This window comes from Protopterus annectens, chromosome 13.part0 (genome assembly GCF_019279795.1).
Source record: "Protopterus annectens isolate FY-2018-M chromosome 13.part0, PAN1.0, whole genome shotgun sequence".
Lineage (NCBI taxonomy): Eukaryota > Metazoa > Chordata > Ceratodontiformes > Protopteridae > Protopterus > Protopterus annectens.
In genome coordinates, this window is record NC_056747.1 from 207,393,724 (window position 1) to 207,420,181 (window position 26,458).

Below are 26,458 nucleotides of genomic sequence, written 5' to 3' on the forward strand. Positions count from 1 at the left end.
GCCTCAGTTGCAGTTCAGACAAGCAACCAGGAGGATAACCAGTCTGGTGATGGGAATTTGCAGCCCTCAGAAACAGGGCAGTTTACCTATTCCTTAGAGGAGGCTCTGGGTACAGTTCCTGACCCTATTACTCCATGGTAAAACTGTAACTGCTGTTTCTAAATTGTCTGATATTGATTATTGAAACTATGATAGAGTAAAACAATGTTTATTAGAATGCTTTAAGTTAACACCTGAAGCTTACAAAAAAAAAAGTTTTGTGAGCATAGATGCAAGGCAGATGAAAGTGTGTGTGATTATATTGTTGAGTTAAGCACTTATTTTCATAGGTGGTAACTGGGTGTCAGGTCACCACTTTTGAAGTGCTGGCAGATCTTTTGGCGAGGTAACAAGCCCTTAGCACTTTGTCTGAGGACACCAGAATCTGGTTGGTTGACCAGAAGGGTAACTGTGCAGATGAGCTGGGGAGAAAAGGGGATCTCTATTTAGCAAGCAGGGCATCACTGCACAGGAAGGGGATATCCACTGCTGCACATGGATATAAAGGAACCCATGGTGAGCAGCATAAACCACCCCAACAGAGTCCACCAGTAACAGGGGAAACCACTAGTTCAGATACCCAGCCAGGATGAAGGGTTAGATGTTTTAAATGTAACCAGTGGGGCCATGTATCATATAGATGTCCATGGAAGCAAGGTTGGGAAGCCAATAAGTGGGAATAACAGTATGCCAGTGGTAAGTTGTATGGAGACAACAGGGGCACCAAACTTTCACCAGAGTTTATATCCTATCTTAGTGGATGGAAAACATCTCACTCCTAAGACAGAGGCAGCCTCTGACATAGCCATTGTGAAGCCTGAAGTGGTTAAAGAGGAGAAGTACTTGCTTGGGCAGTCCACTCCAGTCAGAACTTTAGGAAAGACCACATTCCAAATGCCTTTGGCCAGGATTCACCTTGACTGGGGGGGGGGTGGAAAAGGAAGCAAGCAAGTAGGTGTGTTTGAGAATACCCATGCAGATTTCTTGATATATAATGATTTTGATAATGCAGTATTGTTTGTGCATGCAGTTGCATGCAGTCAGGCTTGGAGACAGGCATGTGGGTCTGATAGCCTGGGGGAGACCCAGACAGACCCCACACCTGAAGCCAGGGCTGGTGAGGTGGCTATTTCAGAGAGGGAGCTACCCTGTAGCAGTGAGCCTGAAGGTGAGCCATATCTGCTGGTAGTTATTGATGTTCCCTTGGACAGAGTGAAGGCAAGGGCAGAGATGAGTGCTAGTACCCAAGCTGACAGTGAGGCATCTCTGTCAGAAGACACCAGGCTTCCTGTAGAAAGGGAGCTGGGAAGGGTCACAAAGATAGAGCTGAGACAAGCTCAGCTCTTGGACACTACACTAAGAGGCTTGATAGAGGTATCTAGGCAGGCACCTGATCCTCACGGAAAAGAGGAGTCTGTATAATGGAACAAAGGATTAGTGTTTAGAGAGTGGACCTCAGAGGGAGGACTAGAAGGTGAATTAATACAGCAGTTGGTAGTGCCTAGAGGCTACCATCTGGCACTTCCAGCCATAGCCCATGACATTCCGTTTATAGATCATAGGATAAAGTGTAACAAGAGACGTATTTTGTAGAACTTTTATTACCATAGAATTACAAGAGATGTAACAGGGTACTGCAGGACCTGTGAACAGTGCCAAAAAGTAGGCAAGGCAGGAGACAAGGTCAAGGCTCTTTTGATGCCTTTCCCTGTGATTGAGGAACCATTTCAGAGGGTAGCTATAGATATTGTGGGGCCTCTGAGTACCCCAAGATCCACAGGGAAGAAGTATATCCTGGCAGTAGTAGAGTATGCTACTAGATACCCTGAGGTGGTGGCTCTGTCCTCCATCAAGGTGGAAAAGGTGGTAAATGCTTTGTTAGTGATTTTCAGCAAGGTAGGCTTCCTGAGAGAAATACTGACAAAGATGCCAATTTCATGTCAGACCTGTTAGCTTGTCTGTGGGAGAGCTGTAGGGTGAAACACCTAAAAACCACCCTGTAAAACCCCCAGACTAATGGTCTTGTAGACAGGTTATACTCTACACTATAGACCATGCTACAGACATTTGCAGACCAATTTAAGAGAGCTTGGGAAATATATTTGTTCCATCTGTTGTTTGCATACAGAGAAGTACCCCAGAAATTGACAAGGTTTTCACCCTTTGAGTTGCTGTATGGGCATAGGGTGAAGGGGCCTTTAGATTTGATTCATGATGAGTGGGAGGGTGAATGTGAATCCCGCAAGGAGTCTGTTGTGCCGTATGTCCTAAACTTCAGAATAGGGCTTAGGAAATTCTTGGGCTTGGCCCAGGAGAACCTGGCAGGAATCAAACAGCAGATAAAGGTCTGGTATGACAGGAATGCTCAAGCCTGAGAGTATGGTGTGGGCAGCAGGTTATGGTTCTCATTCCTGTCAGACACAATAAGCTGCACGCAGCTTGGAAGGGACCCTTCAAATTGGTAAGGAAGGTCAGTGATGTTAACTACATGGTAGAATTGCTAGGCAGGAGGCTGTAGAACAAATTGTACCATGTTAACATAATAAAGGCTTATCATGATAGGGAGGACCTGGTGCTGAGTATTTTCAGTGGATGGCAGGAGTCATCTGAGGAGGAATCTCTGGATACAGCGAGCCAGGCAGCAAAATGCCAAATTACTAAGGTGGAGCCTAGGGTTGCAGACATATGATGTGACAGTGCAGCACCGTAATGGGGTCAGCAATGCCACTGCAGATGGGTTCTCAAAACAGGGTATGGTTTAATGTATTCCCAGCCAGGGTAATTTTTCTTGAGCAACATTTCTCACGGGTCACTTGAAAAACTAGCTTGAGTCTTCAAAGAGGGGAGAGATGTGATGATGTGAGGTATTGCCAGCTATGTCAGGAGAAGTAGGACAGTGGATGTGTAACATATGCTGGCATAGCTAGCTGGAGTTTTGCTAATAATTATATGTCATTTGTATATCAAACTGATTTGTACAGATGTTTGTATTGAAAAATGTATTTGTAAAGCCACTTGTGTTACAAATATACCAACAGTGTGCCCTGCTAGATAGAAAAAAGAAATAGACTGTATCATAACTGTTGAAATTAATATACTGTAGCTGAGGATATTGGAAGGGAAGAGGTTAATCTCAGTCCAGCTAACTTTGAAAAATAGTTTGAAATTAAATTACCTGGTAGGCCATAAAATTCGTATCTTACAGTTCTGACAGTAGCCAGAGATGAAATGTCTCTGAAAGCAAGGACGAGGAGTCCTTGTTTTATTGTCCACAGCAGTGAACTAATTGCTACCCTAGAAGGGTGGAAGTGTTGAAATAGTTTTATGCCTTACAGATACTATAACACACATCTTAACAAAGTTCTATCTATGTGTATGATAACACATATGTGTGAGATTATGGTTCAGTTTTTAGTAATGGGGGTAGGATGGGAACCAGAAGTCAGATGACCAGATGTGTGTGATGTCATTCTGTAACCCAGGGCAAAAATTATGTTTTAATCCTAGATGAGACTGAAGTCTCAGAGCACTATGTTTTTGGAATCTGACATGGAAGGATCTCGCACCCACTTCATCTTGTCTTGCTGTAGCAAGCGTCCAGGGAATAGTAATTCCTTAGATCAGTCAGGAAAATATAATGAGATTAGTTAAGTACTGTTTTACTGTATCTGTGTGAATCTATTCATCTGAGTTATTTTAATAGTTCCTGTGACTGAAATTGGTGTTTATTGTAAATAGATAGTCTGTATTTTCATGTTCTTTTATTATTAAATATATTTAACATTTTCATTTTAGCTGGTCCTTTACAAAATATTTTAAACTTTGAGATTACTTATATCTATTTGGTGGCTCTCTGGTCATTCCTGAAAGCCTAACTGCATTGGTAAAACAATAGCATTGGTATTAATATTAATTTCACTCAGTATAATTGGGTACCTTGTAAGTGCCTTATGATAGCTGGCTTTGGAGTGCCTGGTAGCAGTGGAACTACTTTACAGTCTGGGCAGAAAGGGGAATAGCTAGTAAATCTATGCCAGCCTTTACCAGGTGTGTGTGTGTGTGTGTGTGTGTGTGTGTGTGTGTGTGTGTGTGTGTGTGTGTATGTGCAAATCACCTCCCAAAGAGTGTGTGTATGTGTGCCAACTGCTTGGAGTAGGGAGGCAAAGCACTGGTTTTACAGAGAGGGTGCTGTATTCTCTGTGTGCCCTTAAGGGAAATTGTGCTTGATGCAGACAGCTGCATCTGGAAATACTGTGTGTTTCTATTTTTGTTCCAAGTGAACTTCTCTCTTCAGTGTCAGTGGTGAGGATTCAGGCTCCTTGATTACTGGCCCAGAGAGGGGACATCACAGCATGTATAAAAGCATGTGTGACAGAATTGGTGATAGCAAGTGTAACAGCATGAGTGATAGCATGTGTAACAACATGGGTGACATCAAGGGTGATAGCATGTGTAAAAGCATTTGTAACAGCATTGATGACAGCATGGGTGACAGCAAGGGTGACATCATGCATGGCAGCATATGTAAAAGCTTGGGTAAAAGCACGTGTAACAGCATGAGAGATAGCATGTGCAACAACATGGGTAATACCACAGGTAATAGTGTATGTAACAGCATGGGTAACAGCAAGTGTAATAGAATGGGTGATGGCATGAGTAACCACATGTGCAACAGAATGGGTGATTGCATGTGTAACAATATATGTAATAGCAGGTGTATCATCACGTGTAATTGCATGTGTAACAACATGTTTAACATCATAGGTTAAAGCATGTGTAACAGAATGGGTAACAGCATGTATGACAGCATGGGTAGAAGCAGGTATATTATTATTATGACAACATGCATAATGTGTGATAGCATGTGTAACAACATGGGCAAAAGCATTGGTGACAGTACTGGTGTTAGAATGCATAGCAACATGTGTAATATCATGGGTGATAGCATGTGCAATAACACTTGTAGTGGCATGTGTAATAGCATGTCTAACAGCATTGATGACAGCAATTGTGTTAGAATGCATAACAGCATATGTAACTTCATGGGTGACAGCATGTGTAACGTGTAGTGGTATGTGTAATAGCATGTGTAACAGCATAGGTGATAGCATGTGTACAACATGTGTAGCAGAATGTGTGACAACAATGGGTGACAGCAATGGTGCTATAATGCATAACAGCATGTGTAACAACATCTGCAGCAGGATGTGTGATAGCAAGGGTGACAGCGCTGGTATTAGAATGCATAACAGCATGTGTAATATCATAGGTGATAGCACGTGTAATGTGTGGCGGCATTTGGAACAGCATGGGTGATAGCATGTGTAACCCCATGTAGAGCAGGATGTGTAACAACATGGGTCATCAGCACTGGTGTTAGAATGCATAAAAGCATGTGTAATATCATGAGTGATAGCATATCACAGGTGATAACATGTGTAAAAACACATGTAGCAGGACATGCAACAGCATGGGCGACTACATGTGTAACAACATGTGTAGCGGTATGTGTAATAGCATCTGTAACAGCATGTGTGTCAGCATGGTTATAGCATATTTGATTGCATGTGCTCTGGCTCAGTAACACTTGCATTCTGCCAGCATGCTGACATGTGGGGGATTCAAACTTACTGTGAGAAGCATTTTGCCAGGCCTTTGTTTTATCACTCATATTTTCTACCAGATCAATCTTGCTCTTAAACCTTGGCCATTAAAACTAATACTGGCATCCAGAAGTCTTGCCTCTCAGTTGTAGTTTATAAAAAAGGATGCAGTGAGTTATTCATGGGTTTTTGAATGGCTTTCCATAACTAATTTTTATTTTTTTTCTTGTGTTTTGGTAACAGGGTGCTCCCTTAATTGACTTAGTCAAATTCTTTGTGAATGTGAAAAGCTGGAGCTGATACGATTCGATCTGTGGTAGCTGGTTTTCTTAGTCCGATACCTTCAGTATTACAATATACTGCCTCTTTACTGCTTAATCTATGGGAAATAAGACTACAGAGCTGAGAAATGAAGGAGGCATAGCCTCTTATGGCACATTACAAGCCTATTTGTTTAATGCATTGATATATCCTGAATAGGCAGTTTATTCTACTTACAATATCTTAAAATACAGCACCACAGCACCCTTCATCTCTGAAATACTGTTTGTGCCTAACACATCCATAACTTCCAATAGCTTTCTCATGATGAAGTGGTAAAATTCAGACTGCAGGGTATTTAAGAAATAAGGACAGAATGAAAGCACACTATGGTTAGAAATGAGCATACCATGATCTGGTGGAAGCATAGCTGAATGCCAGGTTTATCATTTAACGTCATCTCTAGCAGTTGAAAGGGTGGTAAGAAAACTGTATGGAGAGTTAGTAAAGACACATCTGGAATAGTGCATCTGACTATGTCTGGAAGGCGGAACACACTCAGAATGAAAGTGGTTCAGAGAAATGTTTCTTTAATACCTAGCAGCAGCAGCAACTTGTCATTAATGAGGAACAGCGGTAAGAGCTTAATATGAACCACCCAGAGGTGTAACAAGGGTTAATAACAACAGGGGAAGAAGCAGAAACACTGCCAACTTTGGTTTAGGATGATATAATCTCCTAGGGAAAAAAATTGATAACAATTAGACAATATGATGATGATTAATGTAACAGGAACTAGGGCAATGTTCAAAAATATTTATTTTCAGACAGAGCATAATGTATGCAGGTATGGTAGATGCAACAATAGGAGGCACATTTATAAATGAGAGCCCTCAAAGAAGTGTGTTAAATGAAGGGGAAGAGCAGGAGTGGTATATATTAGTTATGGTTTATAGTGTAGAATCGTTAGTTAACAGAAGTAAACTGCTGAGAAATTGTAGACGTATGTCTAATCCATACTCAAGTCGCTGTAGATACATTTTATACACATGCATATATATACACACACACACACACACACACACACACACACACACACACACACACACAAACACACACACACTGGATATAAACTGTGTACACACCCCTGTTAAAATGCCAGATTTTGTGATATGAAAAAATGAGACCACAATAAATCATTTCAAAACTTTTTCCACCTTTAATGTGACCTATAACCTGTACAATTCAATTGAAAAACAAATCTGTTAGGGGAAAAATATAAAAAATAAAAAACGTACAATAAGCTGGTTGCATAAGTGTGCACACCATTAAACTAATACTTTGTTGAAGCACCTTTTGCTTTAATTACAGCTTTCAGTCTTTTTGGCTACACACCTGCCATCAATTGAAGAGACTCTGATTAACCCCAAATAAAGTTCAGCTGTCTAGTAGGATTTTCCTGACATGTACTCAGTTGCCTGCTACAGAAAAAGCCATGGTTCGCAGAGAGCCTACAAAGCATCAAAGGGATCTCATTGTTGAAAGGGAACAGTTAGAAGAAGGGTACAAAAAATGTCCACAGCATTGGATATATCATGGAACACAGTGAAGGCAGTCATCAAAAAGAAGTGGAGAAAATATGGGACAACAGTGAAGTTGCAAAGAACTGGACATCCCCTCCAAAATTGATGAAAAGACAAGACAAACTGGTCAGGGAGGCTGCCAAGAGACCTACAGCAACATTGAAGGAGCTGCAGAAATTTCTGGCAAGTACTGGTTGTGTACTACATGTGACAATCTCCTGTATTCTCCCATATGTCTGGCCTATGTGGTAGGGTCGCAAGATGAAAGCCTTTTCTTACACAGAAAAACATTTAGGCCTGGCTAAAATTTGCAAAACAATACATCAAGTCTCCCAAAAGCATGCAGAAAAATGTGTTATGGTCTGATAAGACCAAGGTTGAACTTTTTGGCCACAATTCCAAAAGATAAGTTTGGCGCAAAAACAATACTTTGCATTACCAAAAGAACACCATCCCCACAGTGAAACATGGTGGTGGCAGTATCATGCTTTGGGGTTGCTTTTCTTCAGTTGGAACTAGGGCTTTAGTCAAGGTGGAGGGAATTATGAACAGTTCCAAAAAACAGTCACTTCTGGCCCAAAACCTTCAGGCATCTGCTAGAAAGCTGAAGATGAAGAGGAATTTCACCTTTCAACACAACAATGACCCCAAGCATATATCCAAATCAACAAAAGAATGGCTTCACCAGAGGAAAATTAAAGTTTTGGAATGGCCCAGCCAGAGCCCAGACCTTAATCCAATAGAAAGTCTGTGGGGTGACCTGAAGAGGGCTGTGCACAAGAGATGACCTCACAATCTGACAGATTTGGAGCGCTTTTGCAAAGAAGAGTGGGAAAATATTGCCATGTCAAGATATACCATGCTGACAGATTCCTACCCAAGAAGACTGAGAGAGAGATTTAGTTAATTAACTTAGAGCAACACTGCTATCTCATTGATATCAAGGCTATCTGATACACACACACACACACACACACACACACACACACACACACACACACACACACACACACACACACACACACACACACACACACACACGCATGTTTTGACATTAAAAAAAAAAAAAAACCTTTTGTTTATTACATTCTTGTTTGCAGAGATTAAATTCATAGGTTATTAGCAGGCAGTTGATCTAGCGAAGTCATTTGTAACCTAGGCTGTGCAATGCCCACTATGTCACTTCTTTCCATCATGCAGTGTAGATTAAGCCATGAGATGTACTTCTGGTTACCCCACCATTCATCCAAACTGTGTTTGAAAAGCATTAGGCATCTCCTTTGTTAAATATGATTGCAGGATGTGTATGTAACAGTAGTTGTATAGCTGACCGAAGGAGGTTTTGTTGTGCAGTGTTTACATAAATACTGCTCACCAAACTTCAGCTTTCTCAAAGTGCTACTGCGTGATGTTACAACAATGGAATCAGTTGTCAATAAGTAGTCGAAGGGGCGGGGGGCTTCCCATGCATAGGGGTCTCTGCCTTTCATACAAGACAGTTCAGTTTTAAATATTAAATTTCAGCAAAAGCATTCATCAGACATATGTACCACAAACTGTAGAGAGCATCCTACTGAATTTAAGCCTTTAACCAACCAGGCCACGTTTTCACTGTTGTGGTTTTCAAATCTCTGCTTAGTCATATTTAAAAAACATCCTTCCCAATTCTCATGTTAATTATAGCCAAAATAAATGCTTACTTTAGTCTTAAGTGATTGACTAATATTCTTTCTTTCATAGCAGCTTCCCAATTTGCAAGAAGAAGAATCCGAGGTTTTGCTATTCCACACTTATCTTTTCCAGTTCAGCTTTTGTCTACCTGTGATCTACCTATGCACTATTAAGGGTGTTCACTTCTCCTAGGTGTCAGATTCAAGGTTCACTGTCTTTCTCTTGAATTCTAGCATGAGACAGGGGTATGGTTTGATAGCAGTACCATTTGCTGAATAGAGGTAGGAAAGCGTACAATGATATTTTATGGTGCCAAGTTTGTGGTGCACCTTTGCAACTACAGTGTAACAACTGCTCTACGATGCTGCTTCTTTGACAGACCCCCAGAAGACTTATGTTACTACAAGAATGCAGAATAATTCCCAAAGATTTATAGTAAGAAAACATACACAAGTATTGGTACTGTCAAAATTCTGATCCGTTATTTCACATGGTCATTGCAAATGAATCAAAACAACTGTTCAGATTAGTACATTTCAAGTTGATCTGTGCCACTGGTTTATTTGAAAAAGTGATTTAGTATGTTGAATCTGCTGATCAAAGCTTGACCAGTGCAAGCAGAACCTTTCTCTACTGTCAGCAAATAGGCTTCAAAAAGTAGAATTGATTTTTGAAAGGCTGGCCACAGTAATGAAGACCCAAAATCCAATGGCTAGTCTCCATCCTGGGAGGCAGAAAGTGGGGAAGGGTACTGGATATGGCTTGTCAGACAGCCAATCAACATCTGGGTAAGACTAAGAATAACTTGGGGTTCCCTAGATAGTGTGTGTCATGGAGAAAATGTGCAGAAGGTCAATCATTTGTGCACACTCCAGTGTTTGTCAAAAAAGCATAGCTAGGGTGGGGTGAAGGGGGTTAGGGGTAGTGATCAGCAGAATGGAATCAGTTGGCAGTGCAACAATTTCCGTACCAGCATTTCTGAATGCTAGCATGGAAATACCGATTTTGCGGTTAGGACTGAAGCAAAGTGGCTGCTATAATTGAAGGACTAACATCCACCTTGGTTTGCACAGATACTCTTCATTTGATCATTTGCATCATACCAAAAAAATGCCCAGATATTTTCAGCAGGAATTAGGTTTTTATAACTTCTCTAAGTATTTCAAGATACTCTGGTGTGATACATAAAATAATATTATTAACAGTTATAATTCTACTACCTAGTTCCTTATTATGATACTAAAGAGGAAAAGAAGTATTTTTCATTGGTCAGAGGTGTGAATTGTGTGGGTCTATATCATGACCTCCAAACCACAAAACGCCAAACACCTTTCATCGACAAATATATGTTGAACTCCCAGATAACCGAATGGCTAGATCACTGATTTCTTTCCCAGGGAAAGAAATCGGTAGGCCAACTGAACACAACACAACAGTACAAACATTACAAAGTGGGGAGCTTCGCCCCCCACACTCCCCAATGTGGGGGTTTGTGCCCCCCCACCTTCCTAACTAAATACACTAACTCCGAGATCGCACTACTGTGAGGAAAAGGGCAAATCCACAGCAACAGCCAACAGTTTTTTTCCTAGGAAAAAAACTCATTGATCTGGCTGTTTGGTTAACTGGGATTTGACATATATGTGTCGATGAATAGGTGTTCGGTGTTATGCGGTTTCGAGGTCATGATATAGACCCAAATTGTGCAACATGTGATGTCTGTGAAGGGAATGTCCCCTTCTGGGCATCTAAAGTAGTATCAAGACTTTAGTATAAAAATCTGTCAGCCATTTATCATTGCATTGAAGAACACAACCTGAAAATGGTCACAGATGAAGGGGATACTGTACTTACCATCATCACCACCACCATCATCATCAATAATTTAAGGTGGGTCCCCCTATTCTAAAGTTTCTCCTTCATGAAGATGGTGTTTCAGGAAGCATAGTCTGCACTGGCCAGTCAACATAATGGCTAGAAATCTGTGATAGTATTGGTAACAAAGACTTGGAAAGGAATTAACCATACAGGGGAAGACTGAAATGGAATAATGTCTGCTCTATGAAATTTATTAACCAGGTAGTTCAATGAAGAAACCTCAATATATTTTCATCATAAGGCTCAGATACACAAAGAAGTTAAGCTTATGGTCACACATACTGCATAAGCAGATGCTGATGGGATTTGAACTCAAATCTCCAGCTTTCTAACCCAACATCTTATTTAATATTCTAGCTGCTACTTCTGGTGCAGAGTTTTGAACAACACCGTTCTGAGCCCAAACAAGTTTGAAGGTAGAGTAATTATTCTTCTACACTGCGGAAGAGTATGTGTAACAAAGGTACTTGAAAAGGTGGATATGAGGTGAAGCTCACTTCAGAAAACAAGCAATTGATGAAACATTATTTTTGATTTTATTCCAGCTCAGAACTGTGTTATTTGCATTTCTGACTAGCAGGTAGCAGTACCTGAGCTGTAGGTTACAGAGCTTCTGCCAGGAATTGATGCACAGAAGAAAACAGAGGATGGAAGATTTAGACACTAACTCTTAGTAAAGATATAGAAATAAAAATGATACCATTCGCTGCCATTTACAGATCATAAATGTAGATAATCCTAAATAGAGTTGTTGTGGGACAACTCCATCCCTGCATGTCACCATTTACTAACTACCGTGACTTCGGTAACTGGCTCCATCACAGGCAGAGTGGCAAACTGGGACATTTATGGGAACCAGTTAAGCCTTTGGTGGGGGAATCTGAAATCCCATACTCCTAAATTTTCACATGTAGCATTGTAACAATGGGTGTATACTCAGCTATGAGCTAGGCAGTGCTACATAAACTGTTGTTTTAGTAATATTGTATGACTGTAACCACTGGATGTGGCTGTAACCACTGGATGTGGCTGGAGAAAAGTAAAGTGCAGCACTGACATTTGTACAGTTCTTTTCTATACAGTGCACCAAAGTAGTTTACAAGTAAAACAGATGCATCTCAAATCTGGCAAAGATCTGCTGCTACCCAAGACAACATCGCGCCTCTCTTATTTATTGTCACTTTGATTTTGTCTGCATTCCTAGAGGCTCTCTCAAGGCATACAGAGTAGCACAATTATTTCTGCTGTGGCAGACAGCTCTCGTTTGTGTCTAGATAATACTTTATTATTCTGTTAATCTTAGAACATTACAGAAATCAATAAAAACTTCACAAAGCAGTGGGTCTGTGCTTTGCTAAGTTAGTAAAATGTCTTCCTATCAGTAAGAGAAAGATTTTGGTTAAGTTTGTGGAAAAGAACTAAAGCATTCAGGGTAATAAACCACCTGTCGCTATGCTGGCTTAGTATATTGTTCAGAGCTGAAAGTTAAAATAACTGTTCTATTAACAGTCACATTCTTTCATTTCTGTGATCCCTGTAGTGAAAACGTTTTGATGATTTATGTTGTGGTACTAAATGTATAATATTATTACGTAAGTAAAATCTGATTCTTTTGCTCTGTATTGATTTCCATAATGTACCTTTACATTCTGTATGCACTTGTGAAATTTTACCAGTGTTACCAGCTCCTCTGATATGACTAATTATGTGTTTATTTATGTATTTAATAGGTAAGTGACCACAGCTCGGCCTTTTCAATGTGATAAGCTGGATCATATGCACATTGCTAAATATATCAATACTGCACAGAAATCAAGAAAGAAATGTGAAGAGATAATAAAAAATGCTAATTATCCACAGCAGTAGTGACAGACATACATCTGGAGTGGACATCTACATAGTCTTGACAGTGACATAATACAACATTACCAAGCAGTGATTGTCATTAATAATGTTTGCCATAGAGATTAATAAATTATATGTTAGGGGAAAATGCTCTATTGAAGATAGATGCTCTAAGGCACAAGCATACACCAAAGCCATTCTAGTCCTTGGGCATTGGTAATTGAGAACATTGGAGCATGAATGGCTAGGCTTAAAATGGCTTAGGGCCATTAGCCTAGTAACGTCCTATGAAAACATGAATCTCTGATACAGAAATGCCAGAACTTTGTCTTTTAGCATATTTTTAGTATATAATGTTACTTGAACAGAGAGATGTGATATACCACCTTGTTTTCAGTGGGGATCCTAACTTTATATATTGGGTGTGCCAAGACACAAGTAAGTGATGACATGGAGGAAAACAGCCATCTAATAACCATTTCATATTTATATTTCAGTATCCCCTCAAATGAAGATAACGTTGCTGTGAAAACTTCCTCTGCCATTCCTCTGCAGTTCCTAATCCACTTTTTCACCTTTTCCTCCTGTCTATATTGTCACCGTTTATATGGAAAGTGCAATACATGGCCTAACCTGAACCACTTTGTACTTAGTGACTGACAAAATTCACTTAAGAGGTTTGGTTTAAACCGCCACCAGTTGCTCCTAATTCACATCGATAATGTGGCAGTGATACATATTATATACCAAAGATGTGGCTTTACCACATGGCTATCACATATGGCAGTGCTCACAATTGCACTCCCCAGTCAATGTGTACCCAAATAGCCATTTATAACATTCCATATCCTGACGACACTGGACAGAATGCTCTGAATTTCTTTTCAAAGTGTTCATCAACAGTAGATGGAAGAACAACAGCATTTGTGATAGCAGAGGAAAGGGTGTTTGTGAGATACATGTGCCTGATGGATAACTGTGGCCCTAATACTCAAATGTCGGTGGAAATACTTCACACAGTTATTCCAGTGCTGACTTACAGAACTATACACCTGGGTTTGAATTTCATTTAATATGTCATATAATACAAACTACAAAACATAATGTATGACCATCAGCATGACAATTAGTTTCTTATTTTCACAGGTTCCTTTCAAAAAATGACATTAAATGATGTCAGTGGACCTACCTGATCATAAAAATTAAATAAATAAAATAAAGCATGAGATCTTGAACAAAGTAGTCATTAGTTTGAATCTCTCCTCTGTCATCTGGCAACCTCCATTTCCTGACTGCAGGATTCTACAGAGTAAGACAATGTATTTCTAAGTAGACATAGCTTTAATTAAAATATGTATTAAAAATAAAATAAGTGAAATGCCATCTTGTCAGAAGGAGAACAAAGCAGTTTTCTTTAGACAACATGCAAAGCTTCATTAGGATTTATAACAGCATTAGGACTCTCATAGATCTGTTGTAATGGCTTAGTACTTTATTAATAAAACCACTTACATGTTGTGCAGAGAATTTTGGGTCTGTCCCACTTTCCATTGCTGCGACATTTAATTGTAGGAATATGTCTTTGGATAAAGCCATCTTCACACTGGTAGCGGACAGTGGAATGGATGTTGTACTTCTGTTTTCTCCGACCAATCGGGAAGGCATTCTTCACAGTTGGAGGTGGTCCACAGAGAACTGTACAGAAAAGAGAGAAATAAAAGGTAAAGTTCAAAGTCGATTAGGGGGCAGTATAATAGTTATTTACCTTGCAGATACAAGATACATGGTTTGATTCTCACCCTTAGGAAGCATGGCTAGACTTAAAAAGACCCCTAGGGGGTGCTAGCCTAGTAATCACGTATTAAACAATGGAAAAAGCACACATGTACATTTAAGGGTTACAAATCCCCTTACTAAAGTATCATATAAGCAGCTATGCCCCCATACTTAATGCAATGTCTACATCTAGGTAAACTTGCAGGAGGTTGGTGGCCCGTTGAATGTAGCATGCAATCAGTCATCTATCTACTCCTTTACATATTTATATTTGTCGCCTCACAGTAAGACGTTGTCCTGTTCGATTCTCAGCTAGAGCGTCTTCTGTGTGGAGACATGCATGAATGGGTGTACCTTCATTGAAGGTTGTGCGTCAGGGCTGGCAACTCGGCATGTAAAAATCTACTGCCAATCATTAGTGGACTGGAGTTCCACTGTGGCGACCCCTAACCAGGAAAAGCCGAACGACACAACAGCAAGTAGATACATCTGAATTAGACTTTTGTTCTTGCTATACTTGATTCTAAATATAAATGTGAAATAAATAACCTAAAAGATAAACAAGCATTGTTTTTTTGCAAGGGTCACCCCCTTCAACCCTAAACCACCTGCTTATATATTTTTGTCTGAGTTCACACCATCTCAGAGAAAGGAATACTCTGTTCAGAATAAGGCAATTTAATTATAGCTTTAAGTAGTTATGACATGAATTTTTGCAAGTAACCTAAACACCTGGGACAGGTAATATTACTTCCACCTGTAAGTCATAATCCCCTGGAAGCCACTATTCTGAAGCTCATGGAAAATTCCAGACTTCCACAGGATTCGAAGTGAGAAGCGAGACATTGATGATCAGAAAAGAAAAAAAAAAAGAAAAAGACAATTGCACAACCATCCATCTGTTTTTGAATACCTGGTGTAAAGCAGAAGTGTGGAGCACTGCAAAATAATCTAATGTCAGTTTGTAGGATCACACAAACTCTTCAGATATGGCCAGGAAATAGATCAGAGAGAGAACCAAGTGCTGGGAGGAAGCAGCCCTCCTGCCTTTAGTGCTGTGTTGCCCATTATAATCCAAGCATAGATTATACTTCTTTGTTATGATTTATGAATGCATGTGTCACCATTCAGCATTTATACAAAATGGCTGTGTAAGCTTAAAGCTGATTGTCCGCAGAATGAAATGTAGTCACTGGTTAATTGTTATAGATAAAGGAATGTCAGCTGGCTCATCCTTCCATGCCTTATATTGCAGCCCTGTTGGTCCACTGGCACTCACCATGGTCTATATGAGTCTCCATCATCATGGACTACATCCACTATACAGGGCTAGTAAGGATGGGAACACATCTGATGAACAAAAATTTGATTAAACTTAAGAAGTCTAGTAAGTTTAATGACTGGGAGGGATGAATGTTATTTTCTGACTAGGAACCTCTTTCTTTTCTTGGGCCTTTTCATTGCCATGATATACAACATTAACTGGCCATGGCACAATGTAAGCCAATGGGATGATTCCGGATTTCTCTACTCTCCAATGAGCATCTGACCAATCAGTGCTAAGTGCTGGCTGAGGCCATTTCCACACACGGATGCTGGATAAATCCACAAACCATACATTTCCCAGCCTGAAATTCATGCACCAGCCCATTTCCATTCTCAAGTGTTGATTTAATCTATCTACCACCCTGTTCCCATGTAATTCCACTGTTTAAATTCCTACACCACATTGTTCTCATGTTAAAGTTTGGGCAAATACACAGATCACACATTTCCAGCTCTTCAATACTGGTTAAATTCAACACTCCACATTTTCCATCAATGATATTGGTAAATTTCCTGCTTAATACTTTTCCTGTATTATGGTACTGGTTAAAAGTGCATACCATGGCATTCCTGTCCTAGAGTACTGTTTAAATCCATGCATAGCACTATTTCTGTAATGTGGTACTGGTTAAAGCCACACACCATAGCATTTCAGTTCTAGAATACTGGTTAAATCCATGCATGACACCATTCCTATACTATGGTACTGGTTAAACCCATACAACCATAGGATTCCTGTTCTAGAGTACAGGTTAAATCCATGTGTGATACCATTACTAAACTATAGTACTGGTTAAAGCCATACAACAAATAATTCTTGTTCTAGAGTACTGGTTATGCATAGCACTATTACAGTACTATGGTACTGGTTAAAACCATACATCATAGCATTTCTGTTCTAGAGTACTGGTTAAATCCATGAATGCCAACATTCCTATTCTGTTCTATTGGTTAAAGCCATAGGCCATAGCACTCCTGTTCTAGAGTACTGGATAAAGCCATGCATGGTACCATTTCTATACTATGGTACTAGTTAAAGCCATGCATTGTAGCATTCCTGTTCCAGAGTACTGGCTAAATCCATGCATGACACCATTCCTATACTGTGGTATTGGTTAAAGTTATACACCATAGCACTCCAATTCTAGAGCACTGAATACATCCATACATGACACCATTCCTGTACCAGAATTCCTGTCCTGGAGTACTGGTTAAATCCATGTACCACAACATTTCAGTTTATGGTGCTGGTTAAATTCATGTATACCACCATATCTTTAGGAATGTACAGCTTACATCCAGATGCCACAAAATTCCCATCCTTGGGCATTGGCTAAATCCTTATACTACAACATTTCAGTCTTAGGTTACTGGTTAAATCCATCTACCACACCATTCCTGACCTATGTTATTGTTTAAATATATGCATCACACCATTCCTGTAAAAGGACACTGGCTGTTTCCACACACCACACCATTCCTGTCCCATGGTACTGGACTAATCTGTGTATCACACTGCACCATTCCAGATCTAGGATACTGGTTAAATCCATGTGTAATATCATTCTTATACTTGGGCATTGACTACATTTGTGTACAACACAAGTCCTGTTCTTGCACACTGGTGAAATCCACCCACTATTGGTTTTCTTTCCTATTTATTTGTGAAATAAATGCACTGTAACATTTCTATACCAAAGTACTGGTTAAATTCATGCACAGCATTCCATTCCACTCATCAGGTAATTGTTAAATCTGTGCACAACACCAAACCTGCCCTAGGCTATTGGATAAATCCATGCCTAACACACCATTCTTTCACTAGGGTACTAGTTAAATCTACACACCACACACTGCCAATTCTTGCATACATGCTAAATCCACAGACCACACCACTCATATCCTAGTGTACTGGTTAAAGACATTCATCACACCATTCCTGTACTAGAGTAGTGGTTACACTCACAGCTTACATAGTTTCTAGCACAGTGCAATGAGTAAATCTATACACCACACCATTCGGTCTTATGGTACTTGGTTAAACAGTAAAACCAAGTACCAGATCATTCCTGTCATATGTTACTGGTTACATCCATGTATAAGACTACTCCTATTCCAGTCAATGGGTTAAATTCACACACCATGCCATTCCAGTTTTTGGGTACTGGTTAGCATCATTGCCATTCCAGTTTTTGGGTACTGGTTAACATAATTTCTATATTAGATTACTGGTTAAATCCATGCATAGGTTCATAGGAGGATACTAGGCTATTGGCCCTAGGGCCTATATAAGCCTAGCCAAAAATGTACCCTGGCTTTCGCCACCCAAGAAAATTATTTTCCTGTGCCCCTGTTGAGCAGAGCCACAGAAGTGATCCCCGGGGTGAATTTCCTATTTCCCATCCAAATATCAAGATTTTTCTTGAAGAGTGCTAATGAGGAGCTCTGTTTGGCATAGACAGGTAGTCTGTTCCAGAGTATGGGAAGTCTCTGGGACAGGAATCTATCCCTCCAGCATGTTCTGTTTATTGTGGTGATAAGGTTTAGGTCCCTAGAGCGTGCAGCTTGGAGGGATTGGGATTTCTTTAAGTGGAGCATGTCCAACAGCTCTGGGTTTGACATAGCTTTGTATGTTAGGCAGAGATCACCTCTGAGTAGATGATATGCAATGGAGTAAAGCTGGAGTTTTTTGAGACGGTCTGCATAGGGCATCTGTTTGAGGCCAGTAATCCTCTTTGTGAGGTATTTCTGTGGCCTTTCCAGTTGTTGTAGATGTCTTGTGAGGTACATACCAAAAAGAGCGTTGTACTCTATAATGGGTCTAATGAGTGATGAGTAGAGGGGAACAATGACCTCTTTTTTTCTGGATGAGAAACCTTTTGTGATGAGGTGAGCCACATAGAAGGATTTCCTGACCACTGTGGCGATGTGATTATCAAAGGAGAGACTACTGTCCACCTGTGTCCCAAGGTCTCTTATCACATTTTTGGCATTAAGTAGACTACTAGCTATGTGGTAGTTCATGGGTACTGAGTTTGTACCAAAGGGGATGACAATAACCTTTTTGGCATTGAGCTTCAGGCCATGGCTTTGACACCAGGCATCTGTCTCAGTGAGGCCCTTTTGTAGTATGTCCACATCGTTAGGAGTTTTGATTATGGCTCCTAGTTTGCAGTCATCTGCAAACTTTGTTAGCCAAAGACCTTCTGTGTTAGCCTGTACTTCAGAGAAGTAGATACCAAACAGGAGGGGACCCAGGATGAACCCTGTGGTACTCCACTTGTCACTGGTCTGAAGTCGGATTTGGAGTCTGCTACTTTCACAGTGTGGGTTCTGTCTGTGAGCCAGTTGGCAACCCATCTTGTGACATAGGGACTTATACCTAGTTTAGTGAGCTTATCTATAATTCCAGAGTAGGGGATGGTGTTGAAAGCCTTGGCGAGATCTAGATAAGCTGTGTGAATCACCTTACCCTCATCTATGGCTTTGCTGACTGCTTCAAAGAAGTCAATCAGGTTTAGGAGACATGATCTGCCTTTTACAAATCCGAACTGGGTAGGGTCCAGAGTTTGGAGATTACCAGTGTCTTTGTTTATGAGTTCCATGATGATATGTTCCATGGCCTTGCAGACCAGGCTTGTCAGGCTAATGGGGCGGTAGTTCCCGGGGTCCGTCGTGGCTCCCCCTTTGTGGAGTGGGATAGCAGTCACGGTGCGCCATTCAGTGGGCACAAAGCCTAAGGTGAGGCTATGACTGAACATAGTACTTACGTAGGGTGCCAGTTCATTCTGTAGTTCATGTCAAACGCAGCCTGGGATATTGTCAGGTCCCATGGATGCTGTGTTTTTTACCTGTGCAGCCGTGATTACAGGAATTTTGCATTCTTCCGGTATAGAGATGGACCCTCTAGGGGGTGAGGGGATGGGGTAGAGTTAGCATTGAACCTTTCTGCCAGGATGATGGCAATATCAGTTGGTTCTGTATATTTAGTGCCATTGTGCTGTAACTCAGAGCAGATCTGAGTGTTGCCATTGAGATTCTTGACATAGCTATAGAATGCTTTGTGGTTGTCTTTAGAGTCAGTGGCAATTTTGTTTTCGTAACTAGCTTTGGAGGATTTTATGAGGGATTTCAGCTTCTTTCTGAGGTTGACTAGGGCATTCCTCCAGTCATGGGATTTTACTCTTTTTTGCAACAGTTTCTTTTTCTTATAAGACTACTCCTATACTAATTGATGGGTTAAATTCACACACCATGCCATTCTAGTTATTGGGTACTGGTTAACATCATTCCTATATTAGATTACTGGTTAAATCCATGTATAAGACTACTGCTATACTAGTCGATGGGTTAAGTCCACACATCATGCCATTCTAGTTCTTGAATACTGGTTAACATCATTCCTATATTAGATTACTGGTTAAATCCATGTATAAGACTACTCCTATACTAGTCAATTGGCTAAATTCGCACACCATGCCATTCTAGTTCATGAGTACTGGTTATATCATTCCTGTATTAGATTACTTGTTAAATTCATGTATAAGACGACTCTTACACTAGTTGATGGGTTAAATCCACACATCATGTCTTTGTAGTTCTTGGGTACTGGTTAACATCATTCCTATATTAGGTTACTGGTTAAATGCATGCATAATTCCATTTCAGCCCAAGGATACTAAGTAAATATGTATATTGTACTTTTCCATTCTAAGGTATTAGATAAATCCAAACATATCACTATTCCTTTCCTACTGAATGGATTTAACATGTAAACCATATCGTTATGTTTCTAAAATATTGGTTAAATCTTCACATTACATGTTGTCAGTCTATAGCAATGTCCATATATTGCACCATTCCTTGGTATTTGTCTCAAGGGAGATGTTTTACATCAAGCCACATCCTTAAGAGCTTGTTTCAGTGGATGAGCATGCATTAACAACTGTTCCAACTTTCCCTAAAGTTTTGTAACACTTCAGTTAGTAATCATGGATTATTTGGTACAAGGTGCAAAGCTTCCAAGTGGGAAGTGTGAGGGCTAATTGATAATATAATGTCTATCCCCTTTCCTACCTTAGGGTGTTAGTTAAATCAGTGCAGAATATAATTAGTGTTCTAGAACACTGGATAATTATATGGATCAGATGATTCCTATCTCTGACCACCTAAACCACTGACTAAATCCTTACACAACACCTCAATCATCTTATGACACTGATTAAATGTGTACCCACACATTTCAAACTCCATTTCTGACAGCCTGTCTCTACATGGCTGATACTAGTTTTTCATGGAATTAGCAAAGCAAGTCAAGGTTAAGCCTGAGCTAAACTAGTGATACCAAAAGTGGCAGTAAAATTTCAAATACTGGCACACTGGCCTTGACCCAATCAATTTAAAGGGTCTATATTACAAGACCGAAAGAGCAGAACTGCGAACACCTAAAGAGCGAAATAAATGGAACCTCGAAGTGCTGATTGTCAGATCGCGGTACAGTGAAGAGTGGAATATTTGCCATTTCCTCACTGTAGTGCAATCTCGGAGTTGGAATATATATTTAGCAGGGGTGTGAGGGGCGCAGCCCACCACAACAACAAATTTAAGGTTCCATTTCTGTCGCTCTTTAGGCGTTCGGGGTTTTGATTTTTTCGGTCTTTTAATATAGATTCCATTTTAAATGCTCATTCATCAGATCCTACTTCAGACTTCACCGTATATGAATTCACTTACTTTAATTTAATCTTTGCTTTTTTCATTAGATTAGGAGATTCTTTATGACAGCAACAAGTTAGCAGTGCTAACCTTTTAATGTAATTACTTCAACAATACTTTTAGTGATTACAGCGCATTTATTATAATTCACTTTGTAATGAGCACTTAAAAAACAATTTACTGCGTACCTTATAGCCCTGATAATTACTTAATTCACTGTGATAGAGTGTAGTGGTGGAAATATAATTACTTTCTTCTACTAAAACAAAAACAGTACACGTTAAATCACATCTCTAAAAAGACTGCTAACCAATTTATGCTGCAGAATTTTATTTTTTTTATCTGTTAGAAGGCAAAAGTACTGACTATATGACCTGTTTAAATATTAATGAGACAGAAGGGGTATTGGCATGCATCCGAAATGAAGAAGAGAAACTGTATGGTAGTACTATAAACACCTGTAAGAATATAGATAATATTCATACAACCGTCTATAAAAACTGCAAGCAGATCAATATATACTTGTATGTGTGCAATAGGCTGGTTTATTTACTCATTTCTTTTTAGTAGGTAGGTTGACTGATCCAAGGATTCTTTTTTTTGCAAAGACCCTGGCCACAGACAGAATAAATTATTACACAGACAATTATACAAACAAAGATTTAATACAGAGTAAAAAACTTTAGTAAACAAGTTAAGTTAATGTAATACCGGCTACCACAAACAGACAAAGTTTTATTAAATATAATGCATGAGTTACAGATATATTTAAGTACAATGCACATGTAACAGTTTACTGAAGTTGACAAAAAATTAAGAAAGAACAAATATGAAGGGTAGGAGTTATATTAGTGTAATAAGATACAGCTTTCTATTAGTATATGTACCAGTCAGGTATTAATGAAAAAGAGAGAACAACGGGGAAGGGTGAAAAATGATTGGTTATGACTGTATAGAATATCACAGCTATAAAGAGGTAGTTACATATATCTATTAATACTCTGTTGATGTTAGATCTTATGGGATTATTGGAACTCTGAGCAAGAAAGTAGTTGCAGAGACAATTTGATAAAATGTTTGAATACTTGATTACTTGAACTCTAATAGTGGCTAGTGAGATAATACTACTTATTTGATTTTAAGATGGTTGTGATATTAAACCACTTTGCATTTCTGAGATGTGTGCAAGTGATGTTGAATGGGGGTCAGTGAGTGTAATGAAAAGGCAGAACATTAGCAACACCTTCAGTAACAACGACATGCTATTGGATGAGTTTAACATGATTAGGTCAGTGAACAACATGCTCTTGGATGAGTTTAACATGATTAGGGCAGTGAACATGAACAATCATTGGTTGGCATAATGGTTAAGGTTTTTACCTTACAGACACAAGGTACAGGGTTTGATTCTCACAATTGGCTAGGCTTAAATGACCCACAAGGGTAGTTAGCCTAGTACCGATCTATGAGCCTATGAAGCTATCCTATCCTATCTAGTTCAGGTATGATAAGTCTTTCTGCAATGGATGACTGGGGCTCACTTATGAGGTGGTTAGAGAGCTTGTAACATTTTTTTTTTGTGCTAGACAGTCATTATAGTAGTTTCAGTACAATATATAAAAGTAAAGGTGGAATCAATACATCCTTGAAGGTCTGTTAAGCTAATCATATCCTTTTTACCAAATTATTGGAAAGTTTGAAACAACATGTATATTGGATACACCCCTCTCTTTATAAAGATGTGACTTCCATGTAACCTTAAAAAGCACAAGCATCACAAAGACCAATCAGCTATGAAGGAGGTTAGTTGTAGAACGCAGGTGTGCAGAGGAGAAGGTTCAGTCCCATACAGGCTAAACATTTTTCTAAAATATGGCTGTTCATAAAAGTAACTCCATGATAATCTTTTCATGGAAATATCTACATAGTAATGTTTAGATAAGGTGTGCTGGTTTTCTCCATATGACAGGTGCTGCTGGGCTGGTAGTAGCTGTCAGACACACAGCAGGTCTCGATGTGTTTTGTCAACTGCACTAAATAAAAACTCAAACATGGAGCCATGACAGCAGCTGATGCTTCCATTTACTTATATTGATAATGTTTCAAATAAACACCTAAGAACTTTTAGGTACACTTTGGCTGCTCCCTTGAAATGTATTTCTGCTGACAGTTATTGAACTGTGCACATTTGGAATAAGTGAAAATTTACCAACATAAAACCCATTTACAAATGGAAATGCACTGGGTTAGCATAAATAGTTATAGACCCATATGTCCGCTGTCCAACAGAGGGAAAAGCATGGAATCACTTGTTTTGAAAAACGTACCAGAGGAAGTAAGGAAAATGTGTTTACAAAATATCTTCAACATGCATACCATGAAAGGTAGATCTACAACATCATATAAACAAATTCTTTATAAAAATATCATAGCTGATCACATGAATCTCTTATGGGCAGGTAGGTACCAGGTTTTCCCCAAAAGTAGTTTCTCCTTTCAACTAGGAAACCACTGCAATGGCAATTGTTTTCTTGGGTTAAACCAGTTACCTCACTCATTATTCAGAGATTCTTTGTTGGTGCAGTGGCAGTGACAATGGAATGGAATGGAATGTGGGTGGGGGGTTCTGGGTTCAATTCCCAAGCATCACTGTTTTCCTTTCCTATTGTGTTTTTTTCTTGTTTGTTTTAGAAAGGTAGTCCTGACAACAGTTGCACTAAATAGCAACATTTACCTCACAGAAATTTATCATACTAAAAAAAACTGGCATCAGTCCTTTAAACATCAACGGCATAGTTTCCACTGGCAATCATGACAACACAACATTTCAAGTAGTCATCATGACAATGGTTGCATTAGTTTCAATTGAACTTAAAACCAGCATAATTTAAAAATGATATACTATAAAAACTATACTATACTATAGTACAGTATACTATATTTATTTCTGAATGTTTAAATGATTTAATGATTTGTTAACTGAGTAGGTAGGATGGTTCTTGGATTCTATTCACCCATGACAAAAATGCATTAAATAGATTACATCAAGTAGTGTACCACACAGTGGTGCAGTGGTTAGTATTGTTGCCTCACAGCAAGAGGTCCTCCAGTTCAATTATTGGCTGGGATGCCTTTCTTTCGAAGTCTGCATATCCTCCCTGCATTCACATGGGTTTTCTCTGGGTGGTCCGGTTTCCTCCCACATTCCAAAGACATGCATCTGGAACATTTCTCCCTGGGCCTCCTCTGAAAATGGGCTCTGTCCCAGTCAGAGTTTCCCAGTAAACAAATGTTAAATAAATAAATAAATAAATAAATAAATAAATAAATAAATAAATAAATAATAATTAAGACATAAATGCCCACAATCATACTTCAAACTGTAGCCACCTCATCCCTTACCCCTAAAAGACAGATACATTCTGTTTTCCCTTTTGATATGAGACTCTGATAAGACTAAAAAACAAATTGAACATAACATATTTGCTGTCAGACATATCTAAACAGCATGCCTATTTACTCACCCCCAAAATTAGCCACTTGTATACATATCAGATGTTTGAATGTAAGGAAAATGGGGAACAACAATAATTACAATAATATTTCCAACTCATTACTTCTAGAGGCAGTACAGTGCTCCTATACAAGCTACAATGACCCCTTATCTGCCCAACTGAAGTTTGTGAGGAAAGTTAAAAAATAATATCTGTGCTGCCCCAGCCCAATATGAAATATAGTGACCTCGGAGGTTTGGGCAGAATGTTAAAGAAATAATTCCATCGTCTCAGCTCCAACCAAACAAGTATGAGCAGGGCTGGTTTTAGACTGGCTGGGTTCATGGCAGAGGTGATTACCAAACTTATGTCGAAATCCACTTACACAACCTTTGTGTGCTGGGGCCACTGGTACACAGACGTTATGAAGTTCTGGGTATATTCTGTGATACATTTAGTCGTTATTTTTATTTATTTATTTATTTTTGAGTGTGACTACTGTTAAACTGAACAAGTGACTACAAGGTTAGTTACAACTATATCTATGTACAGTTCAGTTGTCTGATCATGATAACTGTGTAACATATTTCACCCTTGTTTCAAACAGTTGTCAGACATTAAATTATTGCATATTGTTTCACACAATCACATTAGTCCTACAAACCCAAGTACCAAGTAAAGAGCTAGCAATTTGTCTCTACAGAAAACAGCCATGGAAATCTCTGTCTGTGCATATCAGGTGTCTAAATAAATAGTCTATCTTACATCCCACAGATGTCCACTAGTCCTGCTAAGGCAGATAGTGACTGCTTAAACTGAGCAAATGAGAAGGCGGTTACTTTCATCCATCCAATCCCAACAGCACACAGCAGTTACAGCCACCAATGGGCATGTAATATTATTTCACCTCCACAAATACCTCTTAACTGCTCAGATCTTTGTAGAATACCCTGATTTTTAACTCATATTTTTAGTGTGTTGCTCATAAAATGTGTGGTTTTCTGGAAAATCACTGAGGATTGAAATCACCAAATAATGATATTATATAATTGAGTCTCAGACTTCATACCCTTCAGAAAATGTATGGTAACACAAAACCCATTATTCTAGCAACTTTCTAAGTTTATAACAGCAGTATTTAAAATCTATCTCTATTGTTCAGCCTTTGCCCCTTCCCCATCATTTTTGGCTTTGTCTAGATTTATTGCTAAGAAGTTGAGAGATACGCCTCCACAATTCAAACAAACAATTTGATGCACTCCAATTT

General features: G+C 39.3%; 1 protein-coding gene across 1 annotated transcript in view; it reads right to left on the reverse strand.

Annotated features, from left to right (window-relative positions):
- The window catches only part of LOC122787159 (versican core protein-like), a 2,083,348-nt gene that overhangs the window by 89,143 nt on the left and 1,967,747 nt on the right, over positions 1-26,458 (reverse strand). Inside the window, exon 14 of the mRNA XM_044053735.1 lies at positions 14,393-14,575. Coding sequence (XP_043909670.1) covers positions 14,393-14,575 — 183 coding nt within the window. The remainder of the gene's footprint in view (positions 1-14,392; positions 14,576-26,458) is intronic.